Genomic DNA, 26620 nt, shown 5'->3' with positions numbered 1-26620 from the left:
TCCCCGTCCTCGGGGATTTTTGAACGTCCACTAGAGATAGTCTATGAATTAAGCTTTCTCTCACATACCAACCTTTAAATCCAGTCATGCATTGCTTATCAATGAAGATGCAATCTGAGAAATAGATCATTCGGTGATTTTGTTATCTTTACATGAACCAAGATGGTTAGTTCTATTACTGGCAATATAATCTTATGGTACCATCAATGTAGGTGATCCACTAGTGACTGGACATTGTTTATATAGCATCTAATTATATTTGGTTAGCACAGTATAGTCAATAGGGATCTATTGTTGTTATCAGATGCCCTCACATTACAAGCATTTATAAAGACATGGAGCAAGGGTTTTAGAGAGATTGATTGTCTCTCCAGACAGTTTCTTTTGTTTTTAATTTTTTTGTTTTGTTTTTCAAGGTAGGGTTTCACTCTAGTCCAGGCTAACTTGGAATTCACTATGTAGTCTCAGGGTGGCCTTGTACTCACGGCGATCCTCCTACCTCTGCCTCCTGAGTGCTGGGATTAAAGGCGTGCACCACCACACCCAGCTTTGCTTTTAATTTTTATTTGTGTGTGTGTGTGTGTGTGTGTGTGTGTGTGCGCGCGCGCGCGTGCGCATGCGTGTGCGTGGACCAGGAATTTTTGCTGCTGCAAGTGACTGTCCATGTGGCTTTACATGCCTGACTAGGGAACTGAACGCAGGCAGGCAGGCTTTGCCAGCAAATGTCTTTAACCCGCTGAGTCATCTTGCCAGCCCTCCAATGACATTGGCTATTGGCTCTGTTGGTGATCATCTCTCCTAACTTCCCAGGGGTCAATGTATGGGACAAAAGCATCGAAAAGAAGGAGGGATGGGCTGGAGAAATGGCTTAGCAGTGAAGCCTAAGGACCCAGGTTCCATTCCACATTCCCCACAAAAGCCAGATGCACAAGGTGGTGCATGCATCAGGAATTCATTTGCAGTGGCTGGAGGCCCTGGTGCACCCATATTATCTCTCTTCCTCTCTCTCAGATAAATGAAAAAATAATTTTAAAAAAAGAAGGAGGGGTAAGAAAAGGAAGGGGAAGCTAATAAGTCCCATGGGCACTGGTAGAGAAGGCATCTCTTCATACATGCTAACTCTTGAACAGGACACAGTTTAGGTGTCCACAGAGGCCAGCGGGGAGAGAGGCAGTCAGTAATGAGGGCCTTTATTGAGGGCTCAGCCCTTGGTGATGCCTCAGACCATACAGAGATCTTTGTCTACTGTGACTCAGCAGAAATCACTTACAGTCAGTTGATCTCATCTCTGAGATGACTGGAGGTGCCCACTCTTGAATAAACAATTATATAGGTTTTTCAATAATTGCGTTGTCACTGATGGTTTCAGTCGGTTCTGGCTTTACAACATGTACCATGGCTGGGTGGCTTGAAGAATGGACATTTATTTCCCATTATTCCAGATGCATCTGGATTTACGTGGGCACTGGGGAATCAAACCTGGGTTGTTAGACTTTGCAGGCAAATACCTTAGCCACTGAGCCATCTCTCCAGCCACTATGGTCTCTATTTTCAAAATGGGGAGGCTGATTTAAGATGCATTTGATGATCTCCCCAGCACCACATGACTAAGTGGCAATGGGGAAGTGAAAATTCCAGGCTTCCAATTTCAATTTTTGCATATTATATCTGCATCAGAAATCAGAAATCCAGCCACTACCCTTCCTGGTAATAGCAGAGACACCACAAAGGAACACTGTGAGGTGACTGGGTGCTATACTCAGTGCCTATCTCCTTTAAAATGTCATGTGGGGCAGATACCAGTGGTTTTTTAAAATTCTATTTCCTATCCTTGAAAAAAAATCCTAGAATGATCAGGATTAAATCACTTTATGCAGTCACACAGTTGGTACATGAGAGACTAAATGTTCCACTTAGGTCTGGCTGAATGTCGTGATTATGACTCAGTAAACCACTCTGCTACAGCAGCCTTTGGGATGCTCTTTGGAAAATGGTGTGCAAGATGAAAACATTCTTTTAGACATATTTATCAAGATTTTAGTTTTAAAAAAACCATAGCATCTCTTGTCCTTTAAAAGCATTAATGTCCTGCAAAGTGCTCCATTGCAAGTCCTGTTTTTCAGGTGCTACAGATGGAGGACAGATGTGTCTTTATGCTGGGAAAGGTCCACACCATGGAGCTGACTCCAATAAGATGGAATAAGATGGTATCTTGTTGTAAGTGCTTCAGAGTAATGGCATCGAGCAGACCATTCCAAATCAAACTGAATCAAAGAAATCATATCAAGGCACTGATTTCGTGAGCAAACAAAGCAAAACAACAGGATGTTAGTCAGTGACATGGGCGGGAACTCTGCCTTTCAGAGTTCATCCTGAACCCTGACATTTTAGGATATTTTCCACCCTAAGCTCCAGCCTGAGATCGGGCTGATTGAGAGCGATGTGATGGGCGAGGAGGGGGCGGGGGGGGGTGCGGCAGGTCATGGAGCTCAAGGCCCCTCGCTCTTTATTTGGGTGACATTCAGAACAGCATGGATCACAGAGAGCATGTGGAAACTTTGGTGTGACAAAGCAGACTGAAGAGAAGAACAGAAATTTTCGGTGAGTTTGGAGAAATGGCTCTTGACTGTGTGGGGAGATGTTTTTGAGAGCTCACTTGGGAGAAATGGCGGCGCCTCCTCGATACAACCTCACAGCTGTTGGGTGTGCTGGAGGCATGACTGCAGTCTATGGAGAGCTTTGTCAGGCTTGATGCTGAAATGTACTCAGGTCTTTTTATATTTTATTTTTATTTATTTATTTGAGGGGGAAGAGAGAAAGAGGCAGATAGAGAGAGAAGCAGGCATGTCAGGGCCTCCAGCTACTGCAAACAAACTCCAGATGCATGTGCCCCCTTGTGCATCTGGCTTATGTGGGTCCTGAGGAGTTGTACCTGGGTCCTTTGGCTTTGCAGGCAAGCGCCTTAACCACTAAGTCATCTCTCCAGCCCTGCACTTAGGTCTTGACTCATCTTATTTCCAGCTAAGAAAGTCTATTGGTGCTTTACAGAGAATCACAGCCTCTCAGCATCTACAAGTGGTTTTAGAGCACATACTTCAAGTCTCCTTTGCTTTTTTTTTTGGGGGGGGGGTGTAACATGTATGCATTTGTATGTAGTGTTCATGAGTGTGTGTGTATGTGTGTGATTATGTGTGGGTGTATGTAAAGGCCAGAGAATGATGTTAAATGTCTTATTTGATCACTCTCCACCTTGCTTTGTAACACAAGGTCTCTCAGTGAACCGAGAGCTCACCAATTGGACTAGACAAGCTAGCCAGCAAGCCTACCGTCTCTGCCTTCACAGGGCTGGGAGTACGGGTGTGCACCACAATGCCAAGCATTGTACGTGGGTGATGCGGATTTGAATCCAGGTCCTCATGCTTGTATGGCAAGCACTTTGCCCACTGAGACGTCCCCCTGGCTTACCTCTCATTCTGTGGAAGAGTGAGGCTCCCTGAGGGTTGTCACAGCTGGGAAGACACCCCCTACAGATCTAAAGGAGCCTTGTTCAAGGAGTTTGCAGATTTCATTGGTATTTTTGCGAAGGATTTAAGGCTGTAACTCTGAAAGCATATCTGGATGCTAAATGAGATTCTTTTGCTTATTAGGCTTGTGTCCTTTGGCAAGTTATTTAATTTCTCCCTGTCTCAGTTTCCTCTTCTTTAGAATGAGTACATAATTTTCTTTCTTTAATCTTATCACATCACTATCTACCAAAAACTGCCCCTAAATGACCATATCTATGTACCATTTCCTTTTCTTACAAAAACCTCATTGTTTCCTCTGTATGTCTTCAAAAGTCTCCACTAGTAATGTCTGGCACATACATTTGCCCTGACACAGTCTGGTTGACCCCATTGGCCAGGACATCCATTGCCAAGGATAAGGCTATTTGCTCTCCATTCATTCCTACAATGTACTACAGGCTTTGAAAGGGATAAAAGTTTAAAGATTTGGTTTCTGTTATCAGTTTATTGAAGGGAAACGCCATAAATATTCCGACTATGTAGATTTAAGGGTTGAGATCAAAGCCCCTCACTCCAATCTGGAGGGAAGGAAAGGAGTCAGAGATTTTGCACATGTCATATATATATACATACACACACACACACACACACACACACACACATGCACACACACACATATATATATATTTTTTTGAGGATGAATTGGGCTTTGAAAGATAGTTCTATCAGGAAGAGACTTCCGGCTGGGCTCACAGGCTGGGTGAAGGTATGGAAGTTGGCACAGCTTGGCATAGAGCACTGTCCTACAGCTCCAGGGTGAGCCTGCAGGAATGCGTGTAGGGGGTCCAGCTCTGCCTGCAGGATTTGGATGCTGGTCCAAATAAAGCCACTGCGGTTAGGTCACACTGATGTTTTGCTAAGTACCACAGGGCACAAGAGCGTTCCTGTTGCCAGGGAGCTGCATGAAAACAGCTGTACGTTGGCCAAGGTCTTGTCCTCAAGGTTCCAGCGACTGAGGGCTTCCAGATCATCTCCCATCAGAGTGAAGCAGCAGCATGGTTCAGCTTCTACCACAACACCATTCCTATCTCGTGATGTTGCGCCCTCTCTCTCTCTCTCTCTCTCTCTCTCTCTCTCTCTCTCTGTCTGTTTCTATGCCAGTGGTCAAACTCAGGGCCTCAGTCACTACCTGTGAACTAAATCTACAGCCCGTAGACTTTTACTTTTGTCAAGCTTGTACAACCTACAGTTATGAGAGACCTCATGTTTGAAACCACGTGCTCTGGCTGTGTCTGGTACGTGGTACCGAAGGGGACTCAGCGCGCTCCGCTCTCCGCAGGCCCCGGCGTGGGTGCTTAGTAACTGCGTCCCGACAGCGGAGGGCCCAGCACGCCGTCCTTTTGCCTTGGTCTGACCCTCGGCTGCTTTCAGGGAGGTGCTGCTTGGGGCATGACCCGTTATTTTTCCACTATTTCTTTGTCATCCTTCTTCTTCATGGAAGGAGAAGAGGAGAAAGAGCTGCACACCTGTTCATGATGTGCCAAATTCCTTTGTTTTGGCTTCAGTGATACCCCTTCCGACATTAGCCAGCTGGCTGCTCAGATATTTATGGAGAATTTCAAAGCTGGATTCTCAGACTACAGGTAGATATGGATACTGACTATATTTACAGCATAATCAGGAAAACCAGACACTAGACAGTACTCAACAAACGGGTACGAGGAAAAGTGTGGCCTTCCCGGGCAGGGATGGGCAGGGGCACTGGGAATGTGGTGATCTGTCCTGATGACTGGATGAACGGGCAACAGCTTGACGAGGAGAAATACATGTGTACAGACCACGGTGGGAAGGCTTGTAAACTTTTAATGGTTTCCATTAAATGTTTTGGAGGAAAACTCTAGAACTACATAGTAAGTCTGTTGCGTACATGACTTTATGAAGTGCTCCTAAAAGCTAGGTGGTTTGTTTCTATAAGGACAGGACTCTGGTCCCTACTGGCCTTTTATTGTTGTTGGTTTTTTGAGGTGGGGTCTCACTGTAGTCCAAGCTGACCTGGAATTCACTATGGAGTCTCAGGGTGGCCTCGAACTCACAGTGATCCTCCTGCCTCTGCCTCTCGAGTGCTGGGATTAAAGGTGTGCATCACCACGCCCAGCTTCCCCCATTGTATCTTTAATACCCAAGGAAGCTCTTGAGTAGTAGCACACATTAAATATTTGTAAAAGAGAGTTAATATTTACAGAAGAGGAAAGTGAGGCTTAGAGATATAGGGCAACTCAACAATTATTGTTGAAAACAGGACTCCAACCAGCATGCAGATGAACGCCCCAGCTCTATGGAGACAACTGTGTCATCTTCTTTCCCATACAGAAGGATCTAGAGCAGGCCTCAAGCAAAGGTTGGGTGCCAGAGCTCAGCACATGTCAGTAAGAAGTGAACCTGTTAGCCCACTGTGGTAGTTTGAATAGATGGCCCCCAATATACTCAGTGTTCTATTAGTTTGTAGTTTGCATCTTCAGTCACTTGGCTGGAGGTAGTGTCGCTGGGTGGATCTTAGGGTCCAGCCCTAGGGTGTGGTGGTGGGTTTAAAATTCCAATCTAAAGATATGCAAAGTGCCCAGTTTCACCTGGAGTTCCTGAAGTGTGTGCTCGGTGGCTTTGGGCTTGTGGCTTCTCTCTGCTTGGCCCTTCTTCTGCCATTATGGAACTTCCCCTGGCTCTGTAAACATCAATAAATATCCCTTCCTCCATAACTGCGCCTGGTCTGGAAGCTCATCTCAGTGAACCTGAAGCTGTCTGCGACACCCACCCTTGGAGCCAAAGCCAGGGAGCATGTGCCAAGCCCGGGTAGAAACTTCCTAGAGAATCCCAGGCACAGGTGCATCTTTCTAACCAGGACCCCGTGAGCAGATCTAGGGCCTGAGCCCTGGAACGCGAGCTTGAAGACTTCAAGCTGCCGGCTTCTATTGGCCGTGTGCTGGTGGCGGGGGCGGTGGAGGGCGGGCTGCCCACCTGTGGTGCAAGGTGAGCTTTCAGTTCTCAGCGGCAGTGTTAAAGCCTCAGCCAAACGGTGCACTCTCAGGACTTCCCCTCACTGGGAGCTGAACCCCTGAGACCCCGCTGGCTGCGTTCCTATGCATTCACCGTGAGCCTGACTCCCATGGGGAGGTCCTGCAGAGCAGACCAGCCGTGTAAGATAATTTCACTGGCTGAAGGTTGCAAGTTCTTCGGTGAAAACTTTCCCTCACATGTCATAAAAGTGAGTCATTTCAAAGCCAAGATAGGAAACCGATGACCTGCTCAAGCTCTGAAGAACATTGCTCAGTCCCGACCGACCCTGCTCAACCCTTCCCGCTCGCCCAGCATGACGATCACAGGGGGGAGAAAGGTGGGCTCACTGGCTTTGTGAGGTCAGTCAGTGTGGTGGTTTGATTCGGGTGTCCCCCATAAACTTAAGTGTTCTGAACGCTAGGTTCCCAGCTGGTGGCAATTTGGGAATTGGAGCCTCCTGGAGGCAGTGTTTTGTTGGGGGCGGGCTTATGGGTATTATAGCCAGCTTCCCCATGCCAGTGTTTGGCACACTCTCCTGTTCTTGCTGCCCACCTGATGTTGGCCAGGGGGTGATGTCCACCCTCTGCTCATGCCATTGTTTCCCCCTGCCTTCCGGGAGCTTCCCCTCTAGTCTGTAAGCCCAAATAACCTTTTTTTCCCCCCACAAGCTGCTCTTGGTCAGGTGATTTCTGCCAGCAACCAGAGCCTGACTGCACCAGTCAGGACGCAGGGTGTGTCGCCAGGCGGGTCACCATGGAAATGGTAGGGTCATGGTGCCAGCCTAGAAGTCACATCCACCATGGCTCCCCGCTCGCCCCCTGCATGAGACAGCCTCTGGCATCATCCCTACTCCATGGGGTCAGGTCCCCCGAGTGCCGGCTCACCCTGAGAAGTGGGGGCTTCCACACCAGCTCTCCCAGTCATTGGCTCAACTGCAGCGCTCCCCGATTGTTTGACCAACACCCCAAGCCACTCAACTCCTTTCCAGCATTGACCAAAAAAAAAAAAAAAAAAAAAATCCCCTCTGTGGATACCCTCTGCTAAGCCAGAGGATTGACAGGCTCTGCCAGTAAAGGGGAGAAAGACCGGTCTCTCTCATCTTCTGAAAGAAATAAGTAATGGGATTGTACCATGTCCCTGCATAATTGTAAGTCATCTTTTCTTTTTAAATTTTTTTGTTTTATTTTTATTTATTTATTTGAGAGCAACAGACAGAAAGAGGCAGTTAGAGAGAGAGAGAGAATGGGCGTGCCAGGGCCTCCAGCCACTGCAAACAAACTCCAGACGTGTGCGCCCCCTGGCTAACGTGGGTCCTGAAGAGTCAATTGTCGAACCCGGGTCCTTAGGCTTCACAGGCGAGCGCTTAACCGCTAAGCCATCTCTCCAGCTCTGTAAGTCATCTTTTCATTGGCACGCTTGCTGAGTGGAGGGGACAGGGGTCTCTGTGTGAGCGAGCCTCCCAGACAGCGGAATCAGGTGCCACATGGGGCCTGACCTGCCACCTGCCTCTAAGGGCCAGCGTGACAGCTGGCTGGGCTGGGCAGAGCCTTTGTCCCGCTCAGGGCGCGCTTGGCCCAAGGCAAAGGTGGCTCATCGAAGCATCTCGGCGGAACGCAGCTTCTTATCGGAAGCATGCCACCGATCCAACAAGGACAGCATAACTCGTCCCTCCGCCTCATGCCCCAAGTGTCAAAATCCACAGCAGACAAACGAGTGTAGCTGAACTGTGATGGGAATTCGCTGTGCAAGTTTGCCGTGCCTCCAGCATTACCCTACAATAAATCAGGGCCCTTGGGGAGTTAAACTGTAACTTCTATTCTCCCCTCAAACCTGAACGGGCAGCCTCCTCACTGGAAACAGGAAACCACAAAGTATCAATTCTTTTTAATAGATTGCGGGTCATTATCCTACATCACCCCAGAGTCAGAAATCCAACGTGAACCTCCATTCTTCTCATGAGAATAAATGTTTTTTAGAGATTTCAATTAAAGCATTGAAATAAAATCCAGCCATGGTCAAAAGTAACGTTAAGTTCAAAAATAGTCATTTGGATGACATATTTATACTAAAGTGTGTTTTAAAAAATTATGTGTGCGCCGGGCGTGGTGGCGCACGCCTTTAATCCCAGCACTGGGGAGGCAGAGATAGGAGGATCGCCATGAGTTTGAGGCCACCCAGAGAATACAGAGTGAGTTCCAGGTCAGCCTGGGCTAAAGTGAGACCCTACCTCGAAAAACCAAAAAAAAATTACATGTGCACTAGAGTACATGTATGTCCACCATTTCTAGAATATTCCGAGTCCATATATTATCAAGGACATTTTACTGGGGTAGCACTTACCTTCTTGTTGCTGGGACAAAACACAGGAGTCCCAGCAGCTTGTGGAAGGGAAGGGTTTATCTCTGCTTGCAGTTTTGCTGGTGAAAGCATGGCAGAGCAGACATCTGGTCACAGTGGCTGGGAAGGACTGGCAAGACTGGGTGGGAATGGGAAGCCTCAAGTTCTGTGCCCCCCCCCCACCAGTGACATCCCTCCTCCAGCAAGTCCCCACATCTTAAAGCACCTACCAGTTGGGGACCAAGTATGATATTTAATCACAAACACAACACGAGGCTATGGGTGATAATCCATAGTCTAACCACGGCTGGGCTAGACAGCAATACCCAAAACTGCACTCCCAACCCCACTACTTCCTAGGCAGTATGTCAGTATGGTTCAATTCTTTAGTTTAAACCCTGGCTCTGTCAATATACAGTTTATATAATCTAGTATGACAGTTAAGTTACCTGAACTAATTTTTCACTTATAAAATGGAGTTCATGGGCTAGGGAGATAGCTCAGTGAGAAAAATGTAGGTCACACAGGCCTGAGTACCAGAATTTGGAATTCCCCAGCACCTAGGAAAATGATGGTCATGGTGACACGTGCCTATAATCCCAGCACTGGGGAGGCAAAGACGGGAGGATCCCCAGTTCTAGATGATTAGCTAGTCTCGTCAAATTGGTGAGCTCAGAGCTCAACTAAGAGACTCTGTTTCAAAGAAAATAAAGTGGAGTGCGATTGGGGAAGATAGTGTCAACTTCTGACCTCCACGTGCAAATATGTGCATGGGTACCCACACATGAACATGCACATATACACACACGTACAAGTCACACACCCACAAAAGCGGAGCTCATGCAGTTTAAGTATCAGTGACATTAGACGTTCTCAATCCTGCCAGCTACTGAAGGTGTCTTTCAGAGCCTGTTTTGCTCATGTGTGAAATGGACACAAGAGCCCAAGTGGCCTCAGCACAGCAGTGTGCCCTGAGCATGGTGTGTGTGTGAGGTGGCAGTCAGTCATGAAGACAGAGTTTGTAGATGAAATGATGCACTTGTTAGAGAATGTGCCAGACATGAAGCTAGCCAGGAGATGTGGCTGCTGATCTGGGCTCTCACACACTAGGCTTTGGCTAAATGCATTCTCCCTGTGCTTCTCAGAGCCAGCCCTGCCCAGCAAGGGGAGCGCTCATGGGAGGAGAGCGCCAGCCGAGGCATCAAGCTCCCTCCATCAGTGTGTGGTGGTGGTGGGGGGGAGAAGGATCTTTACCAAGTCGCTAACCTTCCTTACTCTGAAAACTCTCAAGACTCTTTCTCATTGGAAAGTTCTACCATTCTAGAACTAAATTGGAGGATGAGTGTATTAGTTATCTTCATGTTGCTGAGATAAAACACCAATAAAAAGTCAGCTTAAGGGCTGGAGAGATGGCTTAGCCATTAAGCGCTTGCCTGTGAAGCCTAAGGACCCCGGTTCGAGGCTCAGTTCCCCAGGACCTACGTTAGCCAGATGCATAAGGGGGCGCACGTGTCTGGAGCTCATTTGCAGTGGCTAGAGACCCTGGTGCACCCATTCTCTCTCTCTCTTTCTACCACTTTCTCTCTCTCTCTGTTGCTCTCAAATAAATAAATAAAAATAAACAATTTTTTTTTAAAAAGTTAGCTTAAGAGAGGGTTTATTTATCAGTTCCAGTCAGTCCATCATGGAGGAGCTCAAGACCGCTGGTCACATTCAATCTACAGTAAGGAAGAAGAGAGTGGAGTGAGGTGTGCTGAGGCTCAGCCAACTCTCTCCCTTTTCGAACATTTTTCTTTATTTATTTGTAAGCAGAGAGAGAGAGAATAAGAATGAGTGCACCAGTGCCTCTACCCGCTGATGTATGTGCTACTTTGTGCATCTGGCTTTAGGTGGGTAACAAGGAATGGAAAGAAGGTTGTTAGGCTTTGTTGGCAAGTGTCTTAACTTCTGAGCCGTCACTCCAGCTCCAACACTTTTGTTTCAGTATAGTCCAGGATCCTGGCCCGTGGACTGCTTCTACCCCTCGTTAAAGTGGATCTTTCCACTTCAGTTAACCAGTTAATTAATCAAGACGATCCCTCTCCAGTGATTCTAGGTCCCGTTAGCAATCAATACAAACCATCGCAAGGAGGAAATTAGAAGACATAGCAAGTGGTTTTTTAGCTCAGAAGACAGGAATTGGGTATGGAACAGGAGGATGCTGAAAGCACAGGGGAGGTTGGAAGGGACCACGGAGCTCTGAAAGGCCGAGCTGTCAAGTCAGCATGGTGAGGTCACAAGGAGAACGCTCCAGTGCTTACTGGACACAAGCAGGCCATGCAGCCCCACAAGCAGCTGATGCCCCCCCCCCCCCCATTTCTGACCATCTCGAGCTCTCAGCATGAGGACACATTTTTATACTTTCTCACTTGCAGAATTGGAGGGCCACACCAAATAGGGTTGTTGGGTGGCTGCAGACATAACCCCCTTCTCCCCCCCCCAAAAGCCTCTGATAGAGAACATGGCATGTAGCACGTGCTAAATAGCATCCTGGTTGTCCCCTCCTATGTTACCCCCTTCTACAGCGACCGGCTTCAGGATAGATGGAGGCAGGGGCCACAAGCGAGGCTCAGACCAGCCAGGCAACTGCTGCTGCCCTTGAAAGGGTCTGCGAACGAACATTATGCACTGCTATGGAGAAAGCAACACAGGGTGTGAATGCCACCTGCTTGGAGGGAAGCCTGCAAGGAAAGCCCTTTCACACAGCTGGTGTTTGGCATCCCCTAGTGGTGCGATTTGGAAACTCTAGGAGGAAAATTCCCACCTTCCTCCTCAACACCTGCTGAGCATTGCAAGAAAGAAATAGCCTTTTAATTAGTTGCTCGCTGTTTCCTGCTTAGAGGGAGGTAGCCGCTGCCAGGAACAAGACACAGTATGCGCACCAGGCTGCGCTGAGCTAAAGGCTATTGCACCTCCAGGTGCCTGGGGATGCCGATCTGCAGGGCAGGGGTGCAAATCCCGTTACAAATACTTGGAAATATGGGGGCCAGTTAACCCAGGCTCTTGCATTCCACAGTTGCTACCCAACGAAGAAATAGAGGTTGATCCTGCTTCCATTCAACATAATCAATCTCTCCTTTTCCAACTTGAGAATATCAAGAAACTCCTAGTTTCTGGGAAGGGACACTCTTGTTCATTGAGAGACACAGGGCTGGAGAGATGTTCAGTGGTTAAAGGCACTTGCTTACAAAGCCTGGTGGCCAGACCTTGATTCCCCAATACCTGTGTAAATCCAGATGCAGAGTGGCGCACGCGTCGGAGTTCATTTGCAGTGGCAGGAGGTGCATCCATACTCACTCTTTCTGTCTGCCTCGTTCTCCCTCTCAAATAAATAAAAAAAAATTTAAGACACTTATTTTAGCAAACATAAACCAAAGCACTCTCCTTGGAGTAGTATTTAATATTCTTTTTTTAAAATTTTTATTTATTTATTTATTTGAGAGCGACAGACACAGAGAGAAAGACAGATAGAGGGAGAGAGAGAGAATGGGCGCACCAGGGCTTCCAGCCTCTGCAAACGAACTCCAGACGCGTGCGCCCCCTGGTGCATCTGGCTAACGTGGGACCTGGGGAACCGAGCCTCGAACCGGGGTCCTTAGGCTTCACAGGCAAGCGCTTAACCGCTAAGCCATCTCTCCAGCCCTATATTTAATATTCTTATAGGTGGGATTCAATGATAGGTGAGGGTACATAAGCTTAGGACATGGGACTGGGGGGAAGGTAAACAAGACAGGTATGGGACAGAAATGCTGAGTTGTGAGAACAGTTTTTCCTCTTCCTTGCAGAATTTTGTTTGAGAAGGGAAAAAGAGGAGAGCTGACATCAAGGCCTACAACTGATGAACTGAAAGTCAAAGTCAGTTTTCTCCATCTTCAGCAAATCTGTGTTGACTATTCAAAGAACATTTTATTGTTTGTTTAAAAGCAGTGCCAAATTCTTAATGAGCCACGGGACCAACCTCCTGGTCTGGTCCTGGTGCCAAGCACTGCGTGGGGCTGTGTTTGTACATCTCATTGGCGATATAGTCCCTGAGATTGAGTGAGGGCCAGCGAAATCTCACGCCATACCCGGGGGCGTTTGACTAAAGCCAGACCAGGGGAAAGAAAACCCAAAGCAGGAAATTGGGGTGTTGTGGCTTAAAGACCACATTGGGAAAGAGAGGCAAAATTCCATCCCACCTGCGCTAGCCCAGGGCTGCTTCCTGACTTTGTGGTGGTTACACACATGTGCAGTTCAGGCACTCACTCTGTGGGTGGGAGGCTTGGCCAAGATGAATGTGCACATTGATAAGTTGTAGGAAAGAATTTCCCCTTTTCTTAAGGAGGCCAAGATCTGAGATGCTGAGAGGCGGGCGTACAGTTAGGGTGACTGGACCCCTGAAGCTAAAAGGTGCAGGGAAGTTTGCACTTGCTAGAAATCAAAGATGATCTGACTTCTCATCTCTCTTGCCTAGTGCCCCAGACCTATTTTTCCACAAACAGCCAGGACCGCTCCTGGGAGGGAGGTCTTTCATAGGATTTGAACATTGTGGTTGGTCAAGTTCAGCCCCAGAACTTGATGCCAGAGCTACCCTCTTCCTGAGACAGCCCCTATCCCTAACCAACCAGCTGGTCCTCTGGTCCACCTGAGCTGGAAGACAGCCCACCCCCATAAAGTCATAAATGCCTTTTCAAGGGGAAAGCAGTCTCTGATCACTTGGGAACTTCCAGGTGTGGGTGAGTTTTTCCCTTGGCTCAGCCCAGGTCCAGGCCCAACCGGGAGAGGCCCCAGCCCTTACTCTCCGCAGGGGCTCTGTATCCCTTCCAGCTCCCCACATGCAGGAGCTCCTGGAACTTTCTTTTCCCTTTTCTTTCCCTGCCTTTTTCCAGGCCTTGCACGTGGAATGTCTAGCTACGTGGGCGCCTTTCTTTGGCTCTGTACTTCCCTCAGTAAATATAATCATTTAATAATTATCCTTCTCAGTCTTCTTTTTTATTCAATTCTTTGATTAAAAATTCGGAGTAGGGGCTGGAGAGATGACTTAGCAGTTACAGTGACTGCCTACGAAGCCTAAGGACCCAGATTTGATTCTCCAGGTCCCATGTAAGCCAGACACACATGGTGATGCATGTGTTTGGAGTTCATTTACAGTGGCTAGAGGCCCTGGCATTCCCATTCTCCCTCTCTCCCTCACTCTCTGACTGTAATTAATAAATAAAAATAAAACTCTTTAAAAAAATTAGGAGCAAACCTAGGGTTTGTGTTCTGGTTAGGAGCAAGATAGATTTTTTTTTTTTTTTTTTTTTGAGGTAGGGTTTCACTCTAGCCCAGACTGACCTGGAATTCACTGTATAGTCTCAGGCTGGCCGCGAACTCACAGCAATTCTCCTACCTCTGCCTCCTGAGTGCTGGGATTAAGAGCATGCGCCACCACGCCTGGCCAGACAGCATTTTCTAGTCTGGGAGGTAGTTAGCTAGGGACTGGCCTGTAGAAACATGAGTAACACCTTGCCTGCCCTGGCAAGACTGCAACGGGCATCTGACCCAGTCTCATCCAAGATGGCTGCCAGTAACAGCTTCTGGCTTCCTTCTTAGCTCAGCACATCTGAAGGCTGGTCCTTCCTGAGTCAGCCCCTTGAGTGCACCAGCCAGTCAGGCCCTAATTGGATGTTTGATTCCTATAAATGGGAAACCCTATGAGGGAGTCCTCCTGGCCCCTTACCACTTTCTTGGATGATCTTCCAGGTTGCCCATCCCCAGCCTAGGTGGGAAGGCTGCTTTCCTCTCTATGTGTGCCCAGACCTTTCCTATGTGAGGACGTCCTCTCCCCCTTCTAGACAGGTTTGGAAGGAGGGGCGTGGGTTCTCTTGACTCCAGCTTTCCTGCTGTACTTTCTTTCTTTGTTTTTTTGGTTTTTTTGTTTTTTGGTTTTTTTCAAGGTAGGCTCTCACTCTAGCCCAAGCTGACCTGGAATTCACTATGTGGTCTCAGGGTGGCCTCGAACTCACAGAAATCCTCCTACCTCTGCCTCCTGAGTGCTGGGATTAAAGGCATGCAACTATCATGCCCGGCTCTGCTTTACTTTCTTAACTCTCCCTAAAATAAAGCTCATATTTCATATGAGTCCACATTTTCAATTCTTTGATAACTTGGACAAGGAGCCAAAGTTGGGGTTCACTGACCTGGGGTCATTTTTGATAGACATCTAATCCCCCCCCATAATTCCCAGTCCTGAATCACTTAGCAAGTAACTGGTAATCTGTGTGCAAAAGAAGTTACCAGGACCAGTAGAACTGTGGGACAGGCAGAGAGATTCCGAAGTGAACAGTTAGAGAGGAAATGGGACTGGCCAGGAGGTTTGGGGTTAATTGGAAGCACAAGAAATGGTGGTAGGTTCTGGGCTAAAGAGATGGCTTTGTAGTTAAGGTACTTGCCTGCAAAGCCAAGGGACCCAGGTTCAACTCCCCAGTACTCAGGTAAAGCCAGATGCACAAGATAGCTCATGCGTTTGGAGTTTGTTTGCAGTGGCCAGAGACCCCCTGGCATGCCCATTCTGCCTTTTCCTTCTCTCTCTCTCTCTCTCTCTGTCTTTCTTAAATAGAAGGTCAGGTTAGCATGTATTTGTCTTCCAAAAAGAACGAACCTGAAGGACCCTGAGTTAGGCTGACAAGGCACTGGACACGCTTCTAGGTGATGTGTTCTTTCAGCGGCAGGGGGAGGTAGAGAGCGAAAAATAATTGAGAACAATGGACGCGGTGCGCAGGCATAGAGCTGAAGACAGTAAGTGAGGAACTTCAAACTCGCTGATTAGAGGCCGCTCTGCGGAAGCATTGTGCATAAGGAGGCAGAAAAGCTTAGCAGCAAAGGGAGAGATGGCATTTAAAAAAAAAAAAAACACAAAAATACCTAGCTGGATGTGGTGGCGCACGCCTTTAATCCCAGCACTTGGGAGGCAGAGGAAGAAGGATCACCGTGAGTTCGAGGCCACCCTGAGACACCATAGTGAATTCCAGGTCAGCCTAAACTAGAGTGAGACCCTACCTCGAAAAAACAAAAAACAAACAACAACAACAAAAAACCCTACACATGGAAAACGGCTTCTTTTCAGATCCTTCCTTGGCTAGTGACCCCGGGTTCTTATGTAAACCCGACTTGCGGTCCAGGTGTGTCCTTGCACCAGGGAAGCTCTGGTTTTGGATCATCTGCATTTCTCTAGACTTCAGAGCTGAGAGGGAGAAGGGGACCCCACGTAGGAAGCAGAGGAACAGAACAAAAGCGGAGGACGGTGGTCCAGGACCGCCCCCCCCCCAAACAGCCTCCCGTCCCCCGTCAAGGCCTGCGCCACGAGCCCTCCGGACATTCGGCGGTGACGGCTGCGGGCTGGAGGTGCGGCCAGCGACTTCTGGGGTTGCGAGGAGAGAACTGGGGCGCTGAAAGCACAGGGCGTCCCCGAGGCCCCGCAAGCCTGCGTGGCTGCATCATCCTTCAAGGGCCTTCTCGTCCCTGTACTTGAAATGCTGCGATTTTCACGAGAACGACTTCCCTTGGTATTGTTCAGTGTTCCCGGCGGCAGCTTGCAAAAGTGGTACTGAAATGTGTGTATGTGCACGGGGGTGAGAGAGATTTAGAAAGAAATTAAGGGACTGGAGAGATGACTAAAAGCGAAGGACCCAGGTTCAACTCCCCAGGACCCACGTAAGCCAGATGCACAAGGGGGCGCATGCATCTGGAGTTCCTTTGAAGGGGCTGGAGGCCCTGGCGCACCCATTCTCGCTCTGTCTGCCTCTTTCTCTCACATAAAAATAATATACAAATGAAATATTTAAAAATAAAAAAGAAATGAAATTTTATCCAAAGTATCATATCGTTGGCGCCGGGCATCAGGTCAGTTAATAGTGTTCACTATGCAAGTAGAACCAGAGCTCCATCCCCCAGTGTGTAATCCCAGGGCTGGGGAGATGGAGATGAGCAGATCCCTGGGCTTATTGGCCAGCCAGTCTAGCCTACTTGGAGAGACCTAGGCCAAGGACTCTGTTTAAAAAACAAAAACAGGATGTTCCTGAGGGTGCCAGAGGTTGTCCTCTGACCTCTGTACATACATGCAAATGCGCCCGCACCCCCTCACACAGACACTATCAAATTATTAAATATATATTGCCTAGTAATGCATTTTCACTAAACCCTCTCAAAATGGCCTGCTTTCCAGTTACTTGCTTTTGTTTACCTGTAAGATGTTCAGTGTCTGTTAACAGCGGAGGAACAGGAAGACTTAGCAGCGTCTGAGCAGTCCTTCCCGAAACCTTCCAAACAGAAACACGGCTGGGCACGGGAGGCCAGCATGAGACAGACAGACTGGGCTCCTTCTCCGTGGCATCCGCAGGTGCTGTTGTTTGGCGACTGCAGAACTTTCTTACTTACACTATTGCGGGGTCACATGGAAATCTGAGAACTCCATCACCTCATCTCAACCACTCAAACCTAGATTCTGATAAGAAAACATAGGCCACAATGAGTACAAGCAACTTCAGGCATTGAATGTTTTTATTTACCATTTATTATAAAAATCTGGATCTTTATTTTTACAGAAAAGGTACTTTAAAAATAGTAAAGTTTACTAACAATCCGCTGAATCGCTGGGACTCAGTAGGGATTTAAACCGGAGGGCCAAAAAGCAAGGAACAAAATCTTACATTCTCTAATAATTTGTTACCCGAAACAAAACCCAATTGTATACATTTCCAACCATGTGACAGAGATAACAAATGCTGGCCTTTACTGAGAGCGAACAAAAGGAAATGTTTCTACTCAAGATTGGCCCGTTATCCTACCATGAATGTAACATTTGAAGACTTTTAAATATCTGCTCTGTATGATGCTAATAGACACATTTCACATATGGGCACAAACACATCCATTCTACTCGCTACCCTTTTGTGGCTTGTAAGTTGCAATCTCTGTTAGAGATGGTGAATAACATGCAGGAGGCAATCATCATTGTTTTCCTCAGCAATAGTGTATTAATTGTATCAGTTAAATGAAAAACTTGCAGTTCAGTTGGAAGCCATGTGAACTCAGTCCTTTGTCTCATGTATTCCGTGTTAATCATTTTGTGTTGCTGAAGTCATTCATATAAAAGCATGTAAAGAAAATGCAGCCCATGACAAAGGTGCCTAGCAGATCGATCCTACTGGGTGGAGAAACTATGGACAAGAACCGAGAAGAGATCAATGAACTAGGACTGCAGTTTGGGACTGCATGTTACATCCCACTCAAGTAAGAACTAATTCTATCCAGGGCATCACGACCGCTGTTAGTTTACAGGGTTTCATATACGTAATGTCTTCACAATACGAAGTAATTCCTCCCTTCCTCCACCTGTCTTTCTTTCATTTTCCAGAAAGAAAAAGAGTCCAGTGCAATATACAGTTAATGAAAATGAAATGGATTTAGAGCTATATTCTTCTGCTTTGGATAGGGATGAAGGATCCTAGGATCAGCTCTAAATCCTGAAGGGATGATTAAGCAGAACTGCCCAGTTATCATTATGCACACTAGCTCCCCCCGTCAATAAATACACACTCAGATGTTGCTACTAATGCTGTAACACAAATACTGTCATCACTACACAAGTGCTGGTCACACTGACCGAGGTGAGTGAGTAGAGGAGGAAAACAGGACGCCTTACACACACAGAATGGTGCTAGGAGAATATAAAGATGGAAAGATAATTTTATTGAAGTTAAGGAAATAATATTAACTGCACAGAATAAGTGTTTGACTATTTTAATGAACCCAGCAGTATCATGCAATACTTTAACAAAACATAAAATTGGAATCATTGAAACATTTGTAGAATGGAAACATATTTCACTCTCCAACAGTAATGTTAAGCACATAAACCAGTTCAGCATACCACAGTTTGCCGTCAGAGCCACATCGCTATGAGGCCTTGAGGTCTTCATGGACCCTGATTTAATTTATGCTAAGTGACAATGAAGTATAGTGACATACAGATGAAAAAAAAGTTAAGACTGAGGGGCAAAAAATGAAAATACAGTACCTGCATGCCACAGAGGTATACCCGGATGTAGGTTAGGGAAAAACACACCTTAATAGGAATGCATACACTTCTATCATTTAATTTTCTTTTAAATGTTACAACTAAGGAAATAGAATACTTTATAATTCTGAGTAAGGAACTTAAAAGATTGCTAGCCTCATATTGTATATAACATGTAACCTCTTGTAATTTGGGAAAAAATACTAAAAACATAAAAAACTAAAAACACAATTTGCACACATGGAACATGTGTGTCTCCATGTGCATGCAAATAAAATGAACCAATGCCACTGTTAGCATAAGCCAAAATTTTGTTTTTAGTCCTCTATATTTGGCTTTTGGAAAACATAGTCTTAGAAATCAAATGCTAACTAAAGTCTCATGATAATCATTTAGAAAATTTTATTTTCAAAAAACTTAGTTTTCTTCATTTAAAATTCCTTTTATGTGAATATGAACACTGAAATACAGATCTGTTCTGATGGAAAAGATGGGACTAATATCACATTTTTCTTATGCCAAGCAGTAAAGTCATTATTCATTGAATCAGCATTAAGTTTGTTTTAAAGTTACCTAAACATGGGTGCATATGATTTAAATACAAAAGGCATTTAAAAATTGTGGTGTCAAGAGCAAAGCAGTTTGCTTCAGTAGCAACGTTGCAGTGAATGTGGCAAGCAGCAACCTGATCCACTATTGATCCTCCCAGGAAACCTCTCCCAGCCCATAAGGATGATTTGCCAAGACTTTTGCACTTGGAAACAGTTTCCAAGTGGGGAAATCCTTTTTTTGTGGTAGGTGCATATTAGGAAATCTGAACTCTGTTCTGAAAATTGTTCCCTGGGATTTTTTTAAAAATACAAATTATGGCTAATAACAACATTGAAACATCTCTCCGTTTATGTTCAAAAGTTCAGATCATCTTATCCAACTCTGGAATCAGTACACACAACAATTCTACCGGGAAACGTTAAGATAACCAGCCACTCACAGTTTTAAAAAAAGTGAAAAGAAGAAAACCCTGGATAGATTCAGAATCTGTTTACAAGTCCTGCGAGAAGGTTGCCTCAGTCATGCCTGGTTCCCTGAGAACTTAGATACTCTGATTAAAAGGCAAGTTTTGGTTAAAAGTCTATTTTTTTTATTCTCTTCCTTTGCATTTAGAATAAACAACGTGTTGGGCAGCTTCAGGCCCTACGCTCCTTTGTAGCTCACCTTACTCTAGTTTTGCTTGCTGTCAGTAATTCTTTTCTCTGAACATCGGGCTACCGTGGCAGGTGGGGGAAGCTACATTTTTTTCTACTTGAAAAACTCACCTGCCTCTTTCTGGAATGAAGCAAGAGGGGGAAAAATAAAAGACACCCCATAGTTCTGTGATTATAGCTTTCTTTACTCATCGTGTTTTGTGTAAATGCAGTTAATAGATTATAGTTACGTCCCAATCAAGGTGGTTTCACTGTGCCTAGACCCAGTAGAGGAAAACACATCAAAAATGTTCATTTCCCCATGAGTCGGTAGATTTTTATTCAGTTAACAGTATGCAGGAAAATAAAAACCAAACACAAACCTCCTTATAAACAAGGGGCATCACGCAGTACACCAGAGCTAACAGTATGAGATGCGTTTCAGCTAAATGGGTCCAGTTGTTGGGAGTTCTTATAGGTACCGAATAGACACTGAGTGTTTATATTATAACCATACCTAGACATCATGCAGATGGAAGAAAAAATTGTTTTAATGCTTTTCTGCAAAGTATTTTCCAATCAATTTTAAAATCCAAATCTGTCCCTCTCCCCTCCGTCCCAGTTTTTAAGTAGCTAAGAATTGTACCCACAGATTTGCAGGTCACCCAGGCTGGGGAAGAGAGAGGTAGGTGATACAGCCGGTCATCCTCTCACAAGGAAACCTCCAGATACTTTAGGACACAAAACACCAAGCTTTTGTCATCCAAAAGTAATTTGCTGCGCGGAGTACAAAAACATTTTGGGGCAGAATGCGTATAAACGGGAGTCATAAACAGCCCAAGCTAAGTATTAAGTTCTTAAAGAAATGCGTGTGTTTGTTCTTTGTACCTGACAAAAAAGTATTCTCGCAGATGTGGAATCTGAGAGTATAGGTTAGAAAATATTCATGTGTCTTAGGTTTCACAAAGAAATTCTTAACAAATTAAAAAGAAAAAAAGAAAGGCTTTGATGACGGACAAGAAGAAAATGTTGAGAATAACATTAAAGTTGAGGGTGCCAAGAACCTAAGAATGCGGGTTCCTGTTTTAGGCACATGCCCAAGGCCGGCATTCTCTCAGGGACCTCACTGTTATTGGAGAAATCCAGATGAAGGAATATTCAAGCAAGCTTGGAGAGGAAATGAAAAATAAGCCAAAAAGGAATTCTGCCAAACATAACACGCCCTGCCTAAAACATATATATATGGACATAAATCAAAACCAGTGGTGAGCATACATCAAGGAAATTTATACTGATGAGCTTTTATGGGCTTGGTGATAAATATCAAATGAGGAAGTCAGTTAAAACAAATGTGCAAATAAGTAGGCTAGGGAAGAAGAGGAAATATATATATATACATATATATATATATTCCTATGGGTAAAAACTGAAAGTTAAAGATGATATGATTTCATGCCCCTTAACCCACCCTCAATGTATACTTCTTACATTATCTCAATAAGTTAAAGATCAATTACAAAACTCCAGCTCAGCACTGACTTTTTTTTTTTATCTGTTTGATTTAGGGCCAGACACTGAGTTGCTTTAATAAGATATCCCGTTACAGTGTATTATAGCCACCAGCCATTCCCCCCACCCCCATCTTTATAACTTGGGAAATTTCACTCTCCTATAAAGCCCTGGGGATTTCCTTTTGAAGCGCTTCGGCCAAGCCCCTGAGCTCTAGATCAGCATTTATCTAAGCACGTCTGCAGACGTTCCGTCACAGGGAGAGGCAGCGTGTTGAGCAAACTGTCCTCGACGATCAGGCAGCTCCGTTTCAGAGACTGGCACCCTTCCAGCTCCGGGGGCAAGGTTTCCAGGTAGTTTCCGATGAGCTCCAGGTGTGTGAGGTTCGACAGCTCCCCCACGTGAGGGGACAGGTCCGTCAGGCTGTTTCTCCCCAGAAGCAGGCACTGAAGCTTCTTGCACTGGAACAGCCCATCTGGCAGGACCTCGATCTGAAAGGGGAAAGGAAGTAGATGAAATCGGTTTGCAAGACGACAGTACATGTATGCATTTATATTCTAGCTACCTTTCCCCCTGACGTGGTCTTGGGTCTGAAGAGTTACTTATTACACTGATCATAAACGGGAGGTATCTGTAAAATATAAAAAACAAACCCGTAGGAATGTCCCACCAAGCCAGATACAATGTCCCCCATGAACATCTCAACTGTCCCTGAGCACAGTGAACAAACACTCAATATGTGACTTTGAACCTCACTGTCACTAACATAAAACACAAACCAGTAACTCAGGAGAATCCTACTTATTCTTGAGTCCTAGATCAGAAATGAATTGCCCTTATGAGTCTTTCTAAACAGTTAACTGTGCCGGGCGTGGTGATACACACCTTTAATGCCAGCACGCGGGAGGCAGAGGTAGGAGGATCACCATGAGTTCGAGGCCACCCTGAGACTTCATAGTGAATTCCAGGACAGCCTGAGCTAGAGTGAGACCCTACCTTGAAAAACAAAAAAAAAAAAAAAAAAAAAAAAGAGTTAACTGTGGGGGAGATGGCTTAGCAGTTAAGGCATCTGCCTGTGAAGCCTAAGGACCCAGGTTCGATTCTCCAGGTCCCACATAAGACAGATGCACATGGTGGCGCATGTGTCTGGAGTTCGTTAGCAATGGCTGGAGGTCCTGGGGTACCCGTTCTCACTCTGCCTGTCTCTCCTCTCTCTGTCTTTAAAAAAATAAATAAATAAAAATTAAATGTCTTTAAAGAGTTAACTGTGTCTTTAATGAGAACATCCTTAAACTGGCCCTAAGAACAAACACAGGCTATTTCTGAAATTGGATTTTTTTCATGGAGCTTGAAATGTGATTTTGTTTTTCAGAAGGCTGCAGAAACAGAGGCAAATAAACAAATCTGACAAGATAGGCATGCACATTCCACCCCTCTACCAACACCACCTTCTGAGTATCTACCCTCCTTCCTAAGCTCACGTGACATCCATTTCAACATGTCACACAACAGAGAGATCATTTCAAATAACTGCCCATCAGGTCTGGTGAGTAGGCCAAGGGGATGTGCATACATGAATCCGGATTCGTTAAGGGGTGATGGGTGATGACTAGAGGAGAAGCTGAGCGCACTCCACCCCTCAGCTCATCACGCCACCCAGGGAGGGATGGGGAGCTCTGGAGACCACACAGCTTATCTACACTGGCTGGGGAAAAAAGCCATCTTGGGACACCATGAGATAGTGTTGTCTGCTTAGCTGGGGAAGCAGCTGTTAGAAACAGGATGGAAGAGCCCTTGGGCTTGGAGGCCTGCTTCCTCTGAGGAGCTAATGCAGTGCCAACTGGGCTACCTCTGTTAGGGCACCAGTACTAGGGCCACCTGGAGCCATTGCCTCAAAAGGACAAATATGAACTGAGGAAATTGGATTAGCGGTTAAGGCATTTGCCTGCGAAGCCTAAGGACCCAGGTTCGATTCCCCAGGACTTAGGTAAGCCAGACGCACAAAGGGGCACATGCGTCTGGAGTTGGTTTGCAGTGGCCGGAGGCCCTGGCGTGCCCACTCTCTCTTTGTATCTTCCTTTTCTCCCCCATCTCTCAAATAAACAAATAATAAAGTACATTTAAAAAAAAGAATCAATATTCCTCCCATGAACTAAACATGGTGGACAGCATCAGAAATGCTTATGATGTTGGGAACTCCTTTCTTCTACACTGTCCCCCACGTCTAACCCTGGACGTCCCACTGCCGAGACCAGCATTCACCATACACTGTCGCCATAAACCAAAATAAGATGCAAACAAAAGAGATGCATCTGTGCGTCGATTCCATTTCTTCTCACGCCTATACCTATGTAGACTCAGTCCTGACGAGGCAGAAGTGAAGCTCTTCTTAAAGCCATCCCTTCTGGTGGCAGAGCCCCTGGCAGCTCCGACGGAAAAGCCAGGCCCTGAGGGCCGGGCAGCAGTGACCGGGAGGCATGGCGAAGTCAGGGTGGGCTGGCGCCCATGATGTTCGTCTCCCGGCTGGGTGCTAGGGCTGAAGGGCTGAGCACCCGGCAGGGCCTTCCAGCGCGTCACCTAACGTGCTGTGGATATTGGGGTGGGAATATTCTCTCTGTGGCACCCGAGCTGCCAATCACACTTTCCTCCACAACCCCAAACATCCTCACACAAGTGTCCCTTGAAGGGCCAATGTCACCTCATGCAGTAGAGCAGCATTGTGTAAGGAGTGAGCCACACATTAGTCACATCTGGGAATCCCATACTCCCCTTCTGCCAACTCCAGATGGCCCTAAGGACATAACTGGATCGATCTCCTCCTGGGCCACCACCCTGGAGCCACAGCCCAGGCTCTCCTGTCTGTCTGTCTGTCTGGCTGGCTGGCTGGCTGGCTACTGGGTTCCCACTCATCTTCTTTCATATCTCTGAATTTGTGATTTCAGTCACTTCTGTCCCCACCAGAGGAGAGGGATTACATCACTCAGCGGAGGGAGTGACAGCCTGCTCCCTGCCAGGGACTACCCTGCCCTCTGACCCCACAAGGCTGTGGCCAGAGGTGAGTCATGCGCTGGCTATGACTGGCCGAATGCCCTCCCGTGAGTCAAGGGTTCATCTCAGGGCCTTTCTGTCCAGGCCAGTGCCCAGCTAATATGCAGGACCTCAAGTAACCGACTCAAATCCAATTTCCCTAAAGAAGCCTGAAGAACTTTGTTAAGAAAGTCAAGACTTTCTATTAACTTTAAAAAAAAATTTTTTTTGCTTATTTTTATTTATTTATTTGAGAGCAACAGACAGAAAGAGAAAGATGCAGATAGAGAGAGAGAGAGAAAATGGGCACGCCAGGGCCTCCAGCCACTGCAAACGAACTCCAGACGCCTGTGCCCCCTTGTGCATCTGGCTAATGTGGGTCCTGGGGAATCAAGCCTCGAACTGGGATCCTTAGGCTACACAGGCAAGTGCTTAACCGCTAAGCCATTTCTCCAGCCCTTCTGTCAACTTTTATCATGAAAAAAACAAACAAACTGTATTTACAAACTTTAAATATACTTTGCCCTAAAGTTTACAAACAAGAACACCAAGCAGATTTTGCATTTTGGGCCAGTATATTTTATTTTTAAAAAAGTGTTTCATGGGCTGGGAATTAGCTCAGTTGATAGAATGTCTTGCAAGCACAAAGCCCTGGGTTTGCGTGCCAATTCTACATATGACTATGCTTCTATAATCCCAACAATGGGGAGATGGAGGTAGGAAGATCAGGAGTTCAAGGCCATCCTTTGCTATTTAGTGAGTTCAAAACCAACCTGGGCTACATGAGACCCTGTCTCAAAAAATGTCTCATATAATTAATTTATACCTAATTCTTAAAAAAAAATATTATTTTATTTATTTGCCGAGAAAAAGAGAGAGAAGGAGGGAGGGAGGGAAGGAGGGAATATGAATATGAGCATGTCAGGGGGCTGAAGCTGCTGCAAATGAATTCCAGATGTGTGTGCCACCTTGTGCATCTGGCTTTATGTGGGTACTGAGCTGAGGTTCTTAAGGTTTGCAGGTAAGAGTCTTAACCACTCAGCATATCTCCCTAGCACTCTAGTTATTATTTATTTGTGGGGTTTTTTTTTGGGGGGGGAAGCAGAATTTTTCCCAGGTAGGGTTTTAGTTTAGCACAGTATGACCTAGAACTCGCTCTGTAGTTCCAAGATTGCCTTGAACTCATGGCAACCCTCCTGCCTCTGTTTCCCCAGTGCAGGGATTAAAATCATGTGCCACCACGCCCAGCTTCTCTAACTCTTTTAATATACCCTGTTCCAGACTGCATCATACATGAGCCAGAGAGGAAACAAGTCACTCTCATGGACAACTGGTCTCTTTCCCAAATCAAGAGGAAAGTTCAGCCTGGCATGGTGGTGCCATTAATCCCAGCACTCGGGAGGCAGAGGTAGGAAGATTGCTGTGAGTTTGAGGCCACCCTGAGACTGCATAGTGAATTCCAGGTCAGCCTGGGCTAGAGTGAGACCCAACCTCGAAAAAAAAGAAGAGGAAAGTTCAGAGGACTGTGATATGAAGTCAGCCTGAGGGTCCTCTGCAGGTCAGCAAAATGCAAATCTCTTGCTGTCTTCAGGCTTTTGTCAGATTTACTAAAACTGTTATCTTCAAGCAGGGATTATGTCACAAGTAACTGACCCCAACTTAAAAATTTAAAAAGAGGAAAGTTCATAGATTATTAGAGAAATGATAAACTTCAAAAACAGAAGGGTTGGCTCACAGGAGCTAAATACAACTGTGTGGCTCGGTCCAAGATGCCAATCCCCTTGGACCTTTCAAAAAGTTCGGTTTAAGAACCAGCGAGCAAAATCTAAGGAGGTCAAATGTAATATTGAGTCAGAACAAAACACTGAACACCATCAGTCACCTGAACACAGCAGTCACCTCACGTTCAATACCAGCGGTCACCTGAG

At 46.1% G+C, this 26620-nt stretch overlaps 1 protein-coding gene across 1 annotated transcript in view; it reads right to left on the bottom strand.

Moving 5' to 3' along the window:
* Positions 1 to 18623: 18623 nt before the first annotated feature.
* Lrrc8b (leucine rich repeat containing 8 VRAC subunit B) overlaps positions 18624 to 26620 on the bottom strand; it is a 104584-nt gene continuing 96587 nt past the window's right edge. The window contains exon 5 of the mRNA XM_045138315.1: positions 18624 to 22156. Coding sequence (XP_044994250.1) covers positions 21884 to 22156 — 273 coding nt within the window. The 3' untranslated portion in view covers positions 18624 to 21883. The remainder of the gene's footprint in view (positions 22157 to 26620) is intronic.

Source organism: Jaculus jaculus, chromosome 19 (genome assembly GCF_020740685.1).
Source record: "Jaculus jaculus isolate mJacJac1 chromosome 19, mJacJac1.mat.Y.cur, whole genome shotgun sequence".
NCBI classification, from domain to species: domain Eukaryota; kingdom Metazoa; phylum Chordata; class Mammalia; order Rodentia; family Dipodidae; genus Jaculus; species Jaculus jaculus.
Note: the sequence above shows the minus strand (reverse complement) of the source record. Positions and strands in the feature narration are given on the sequence as shown.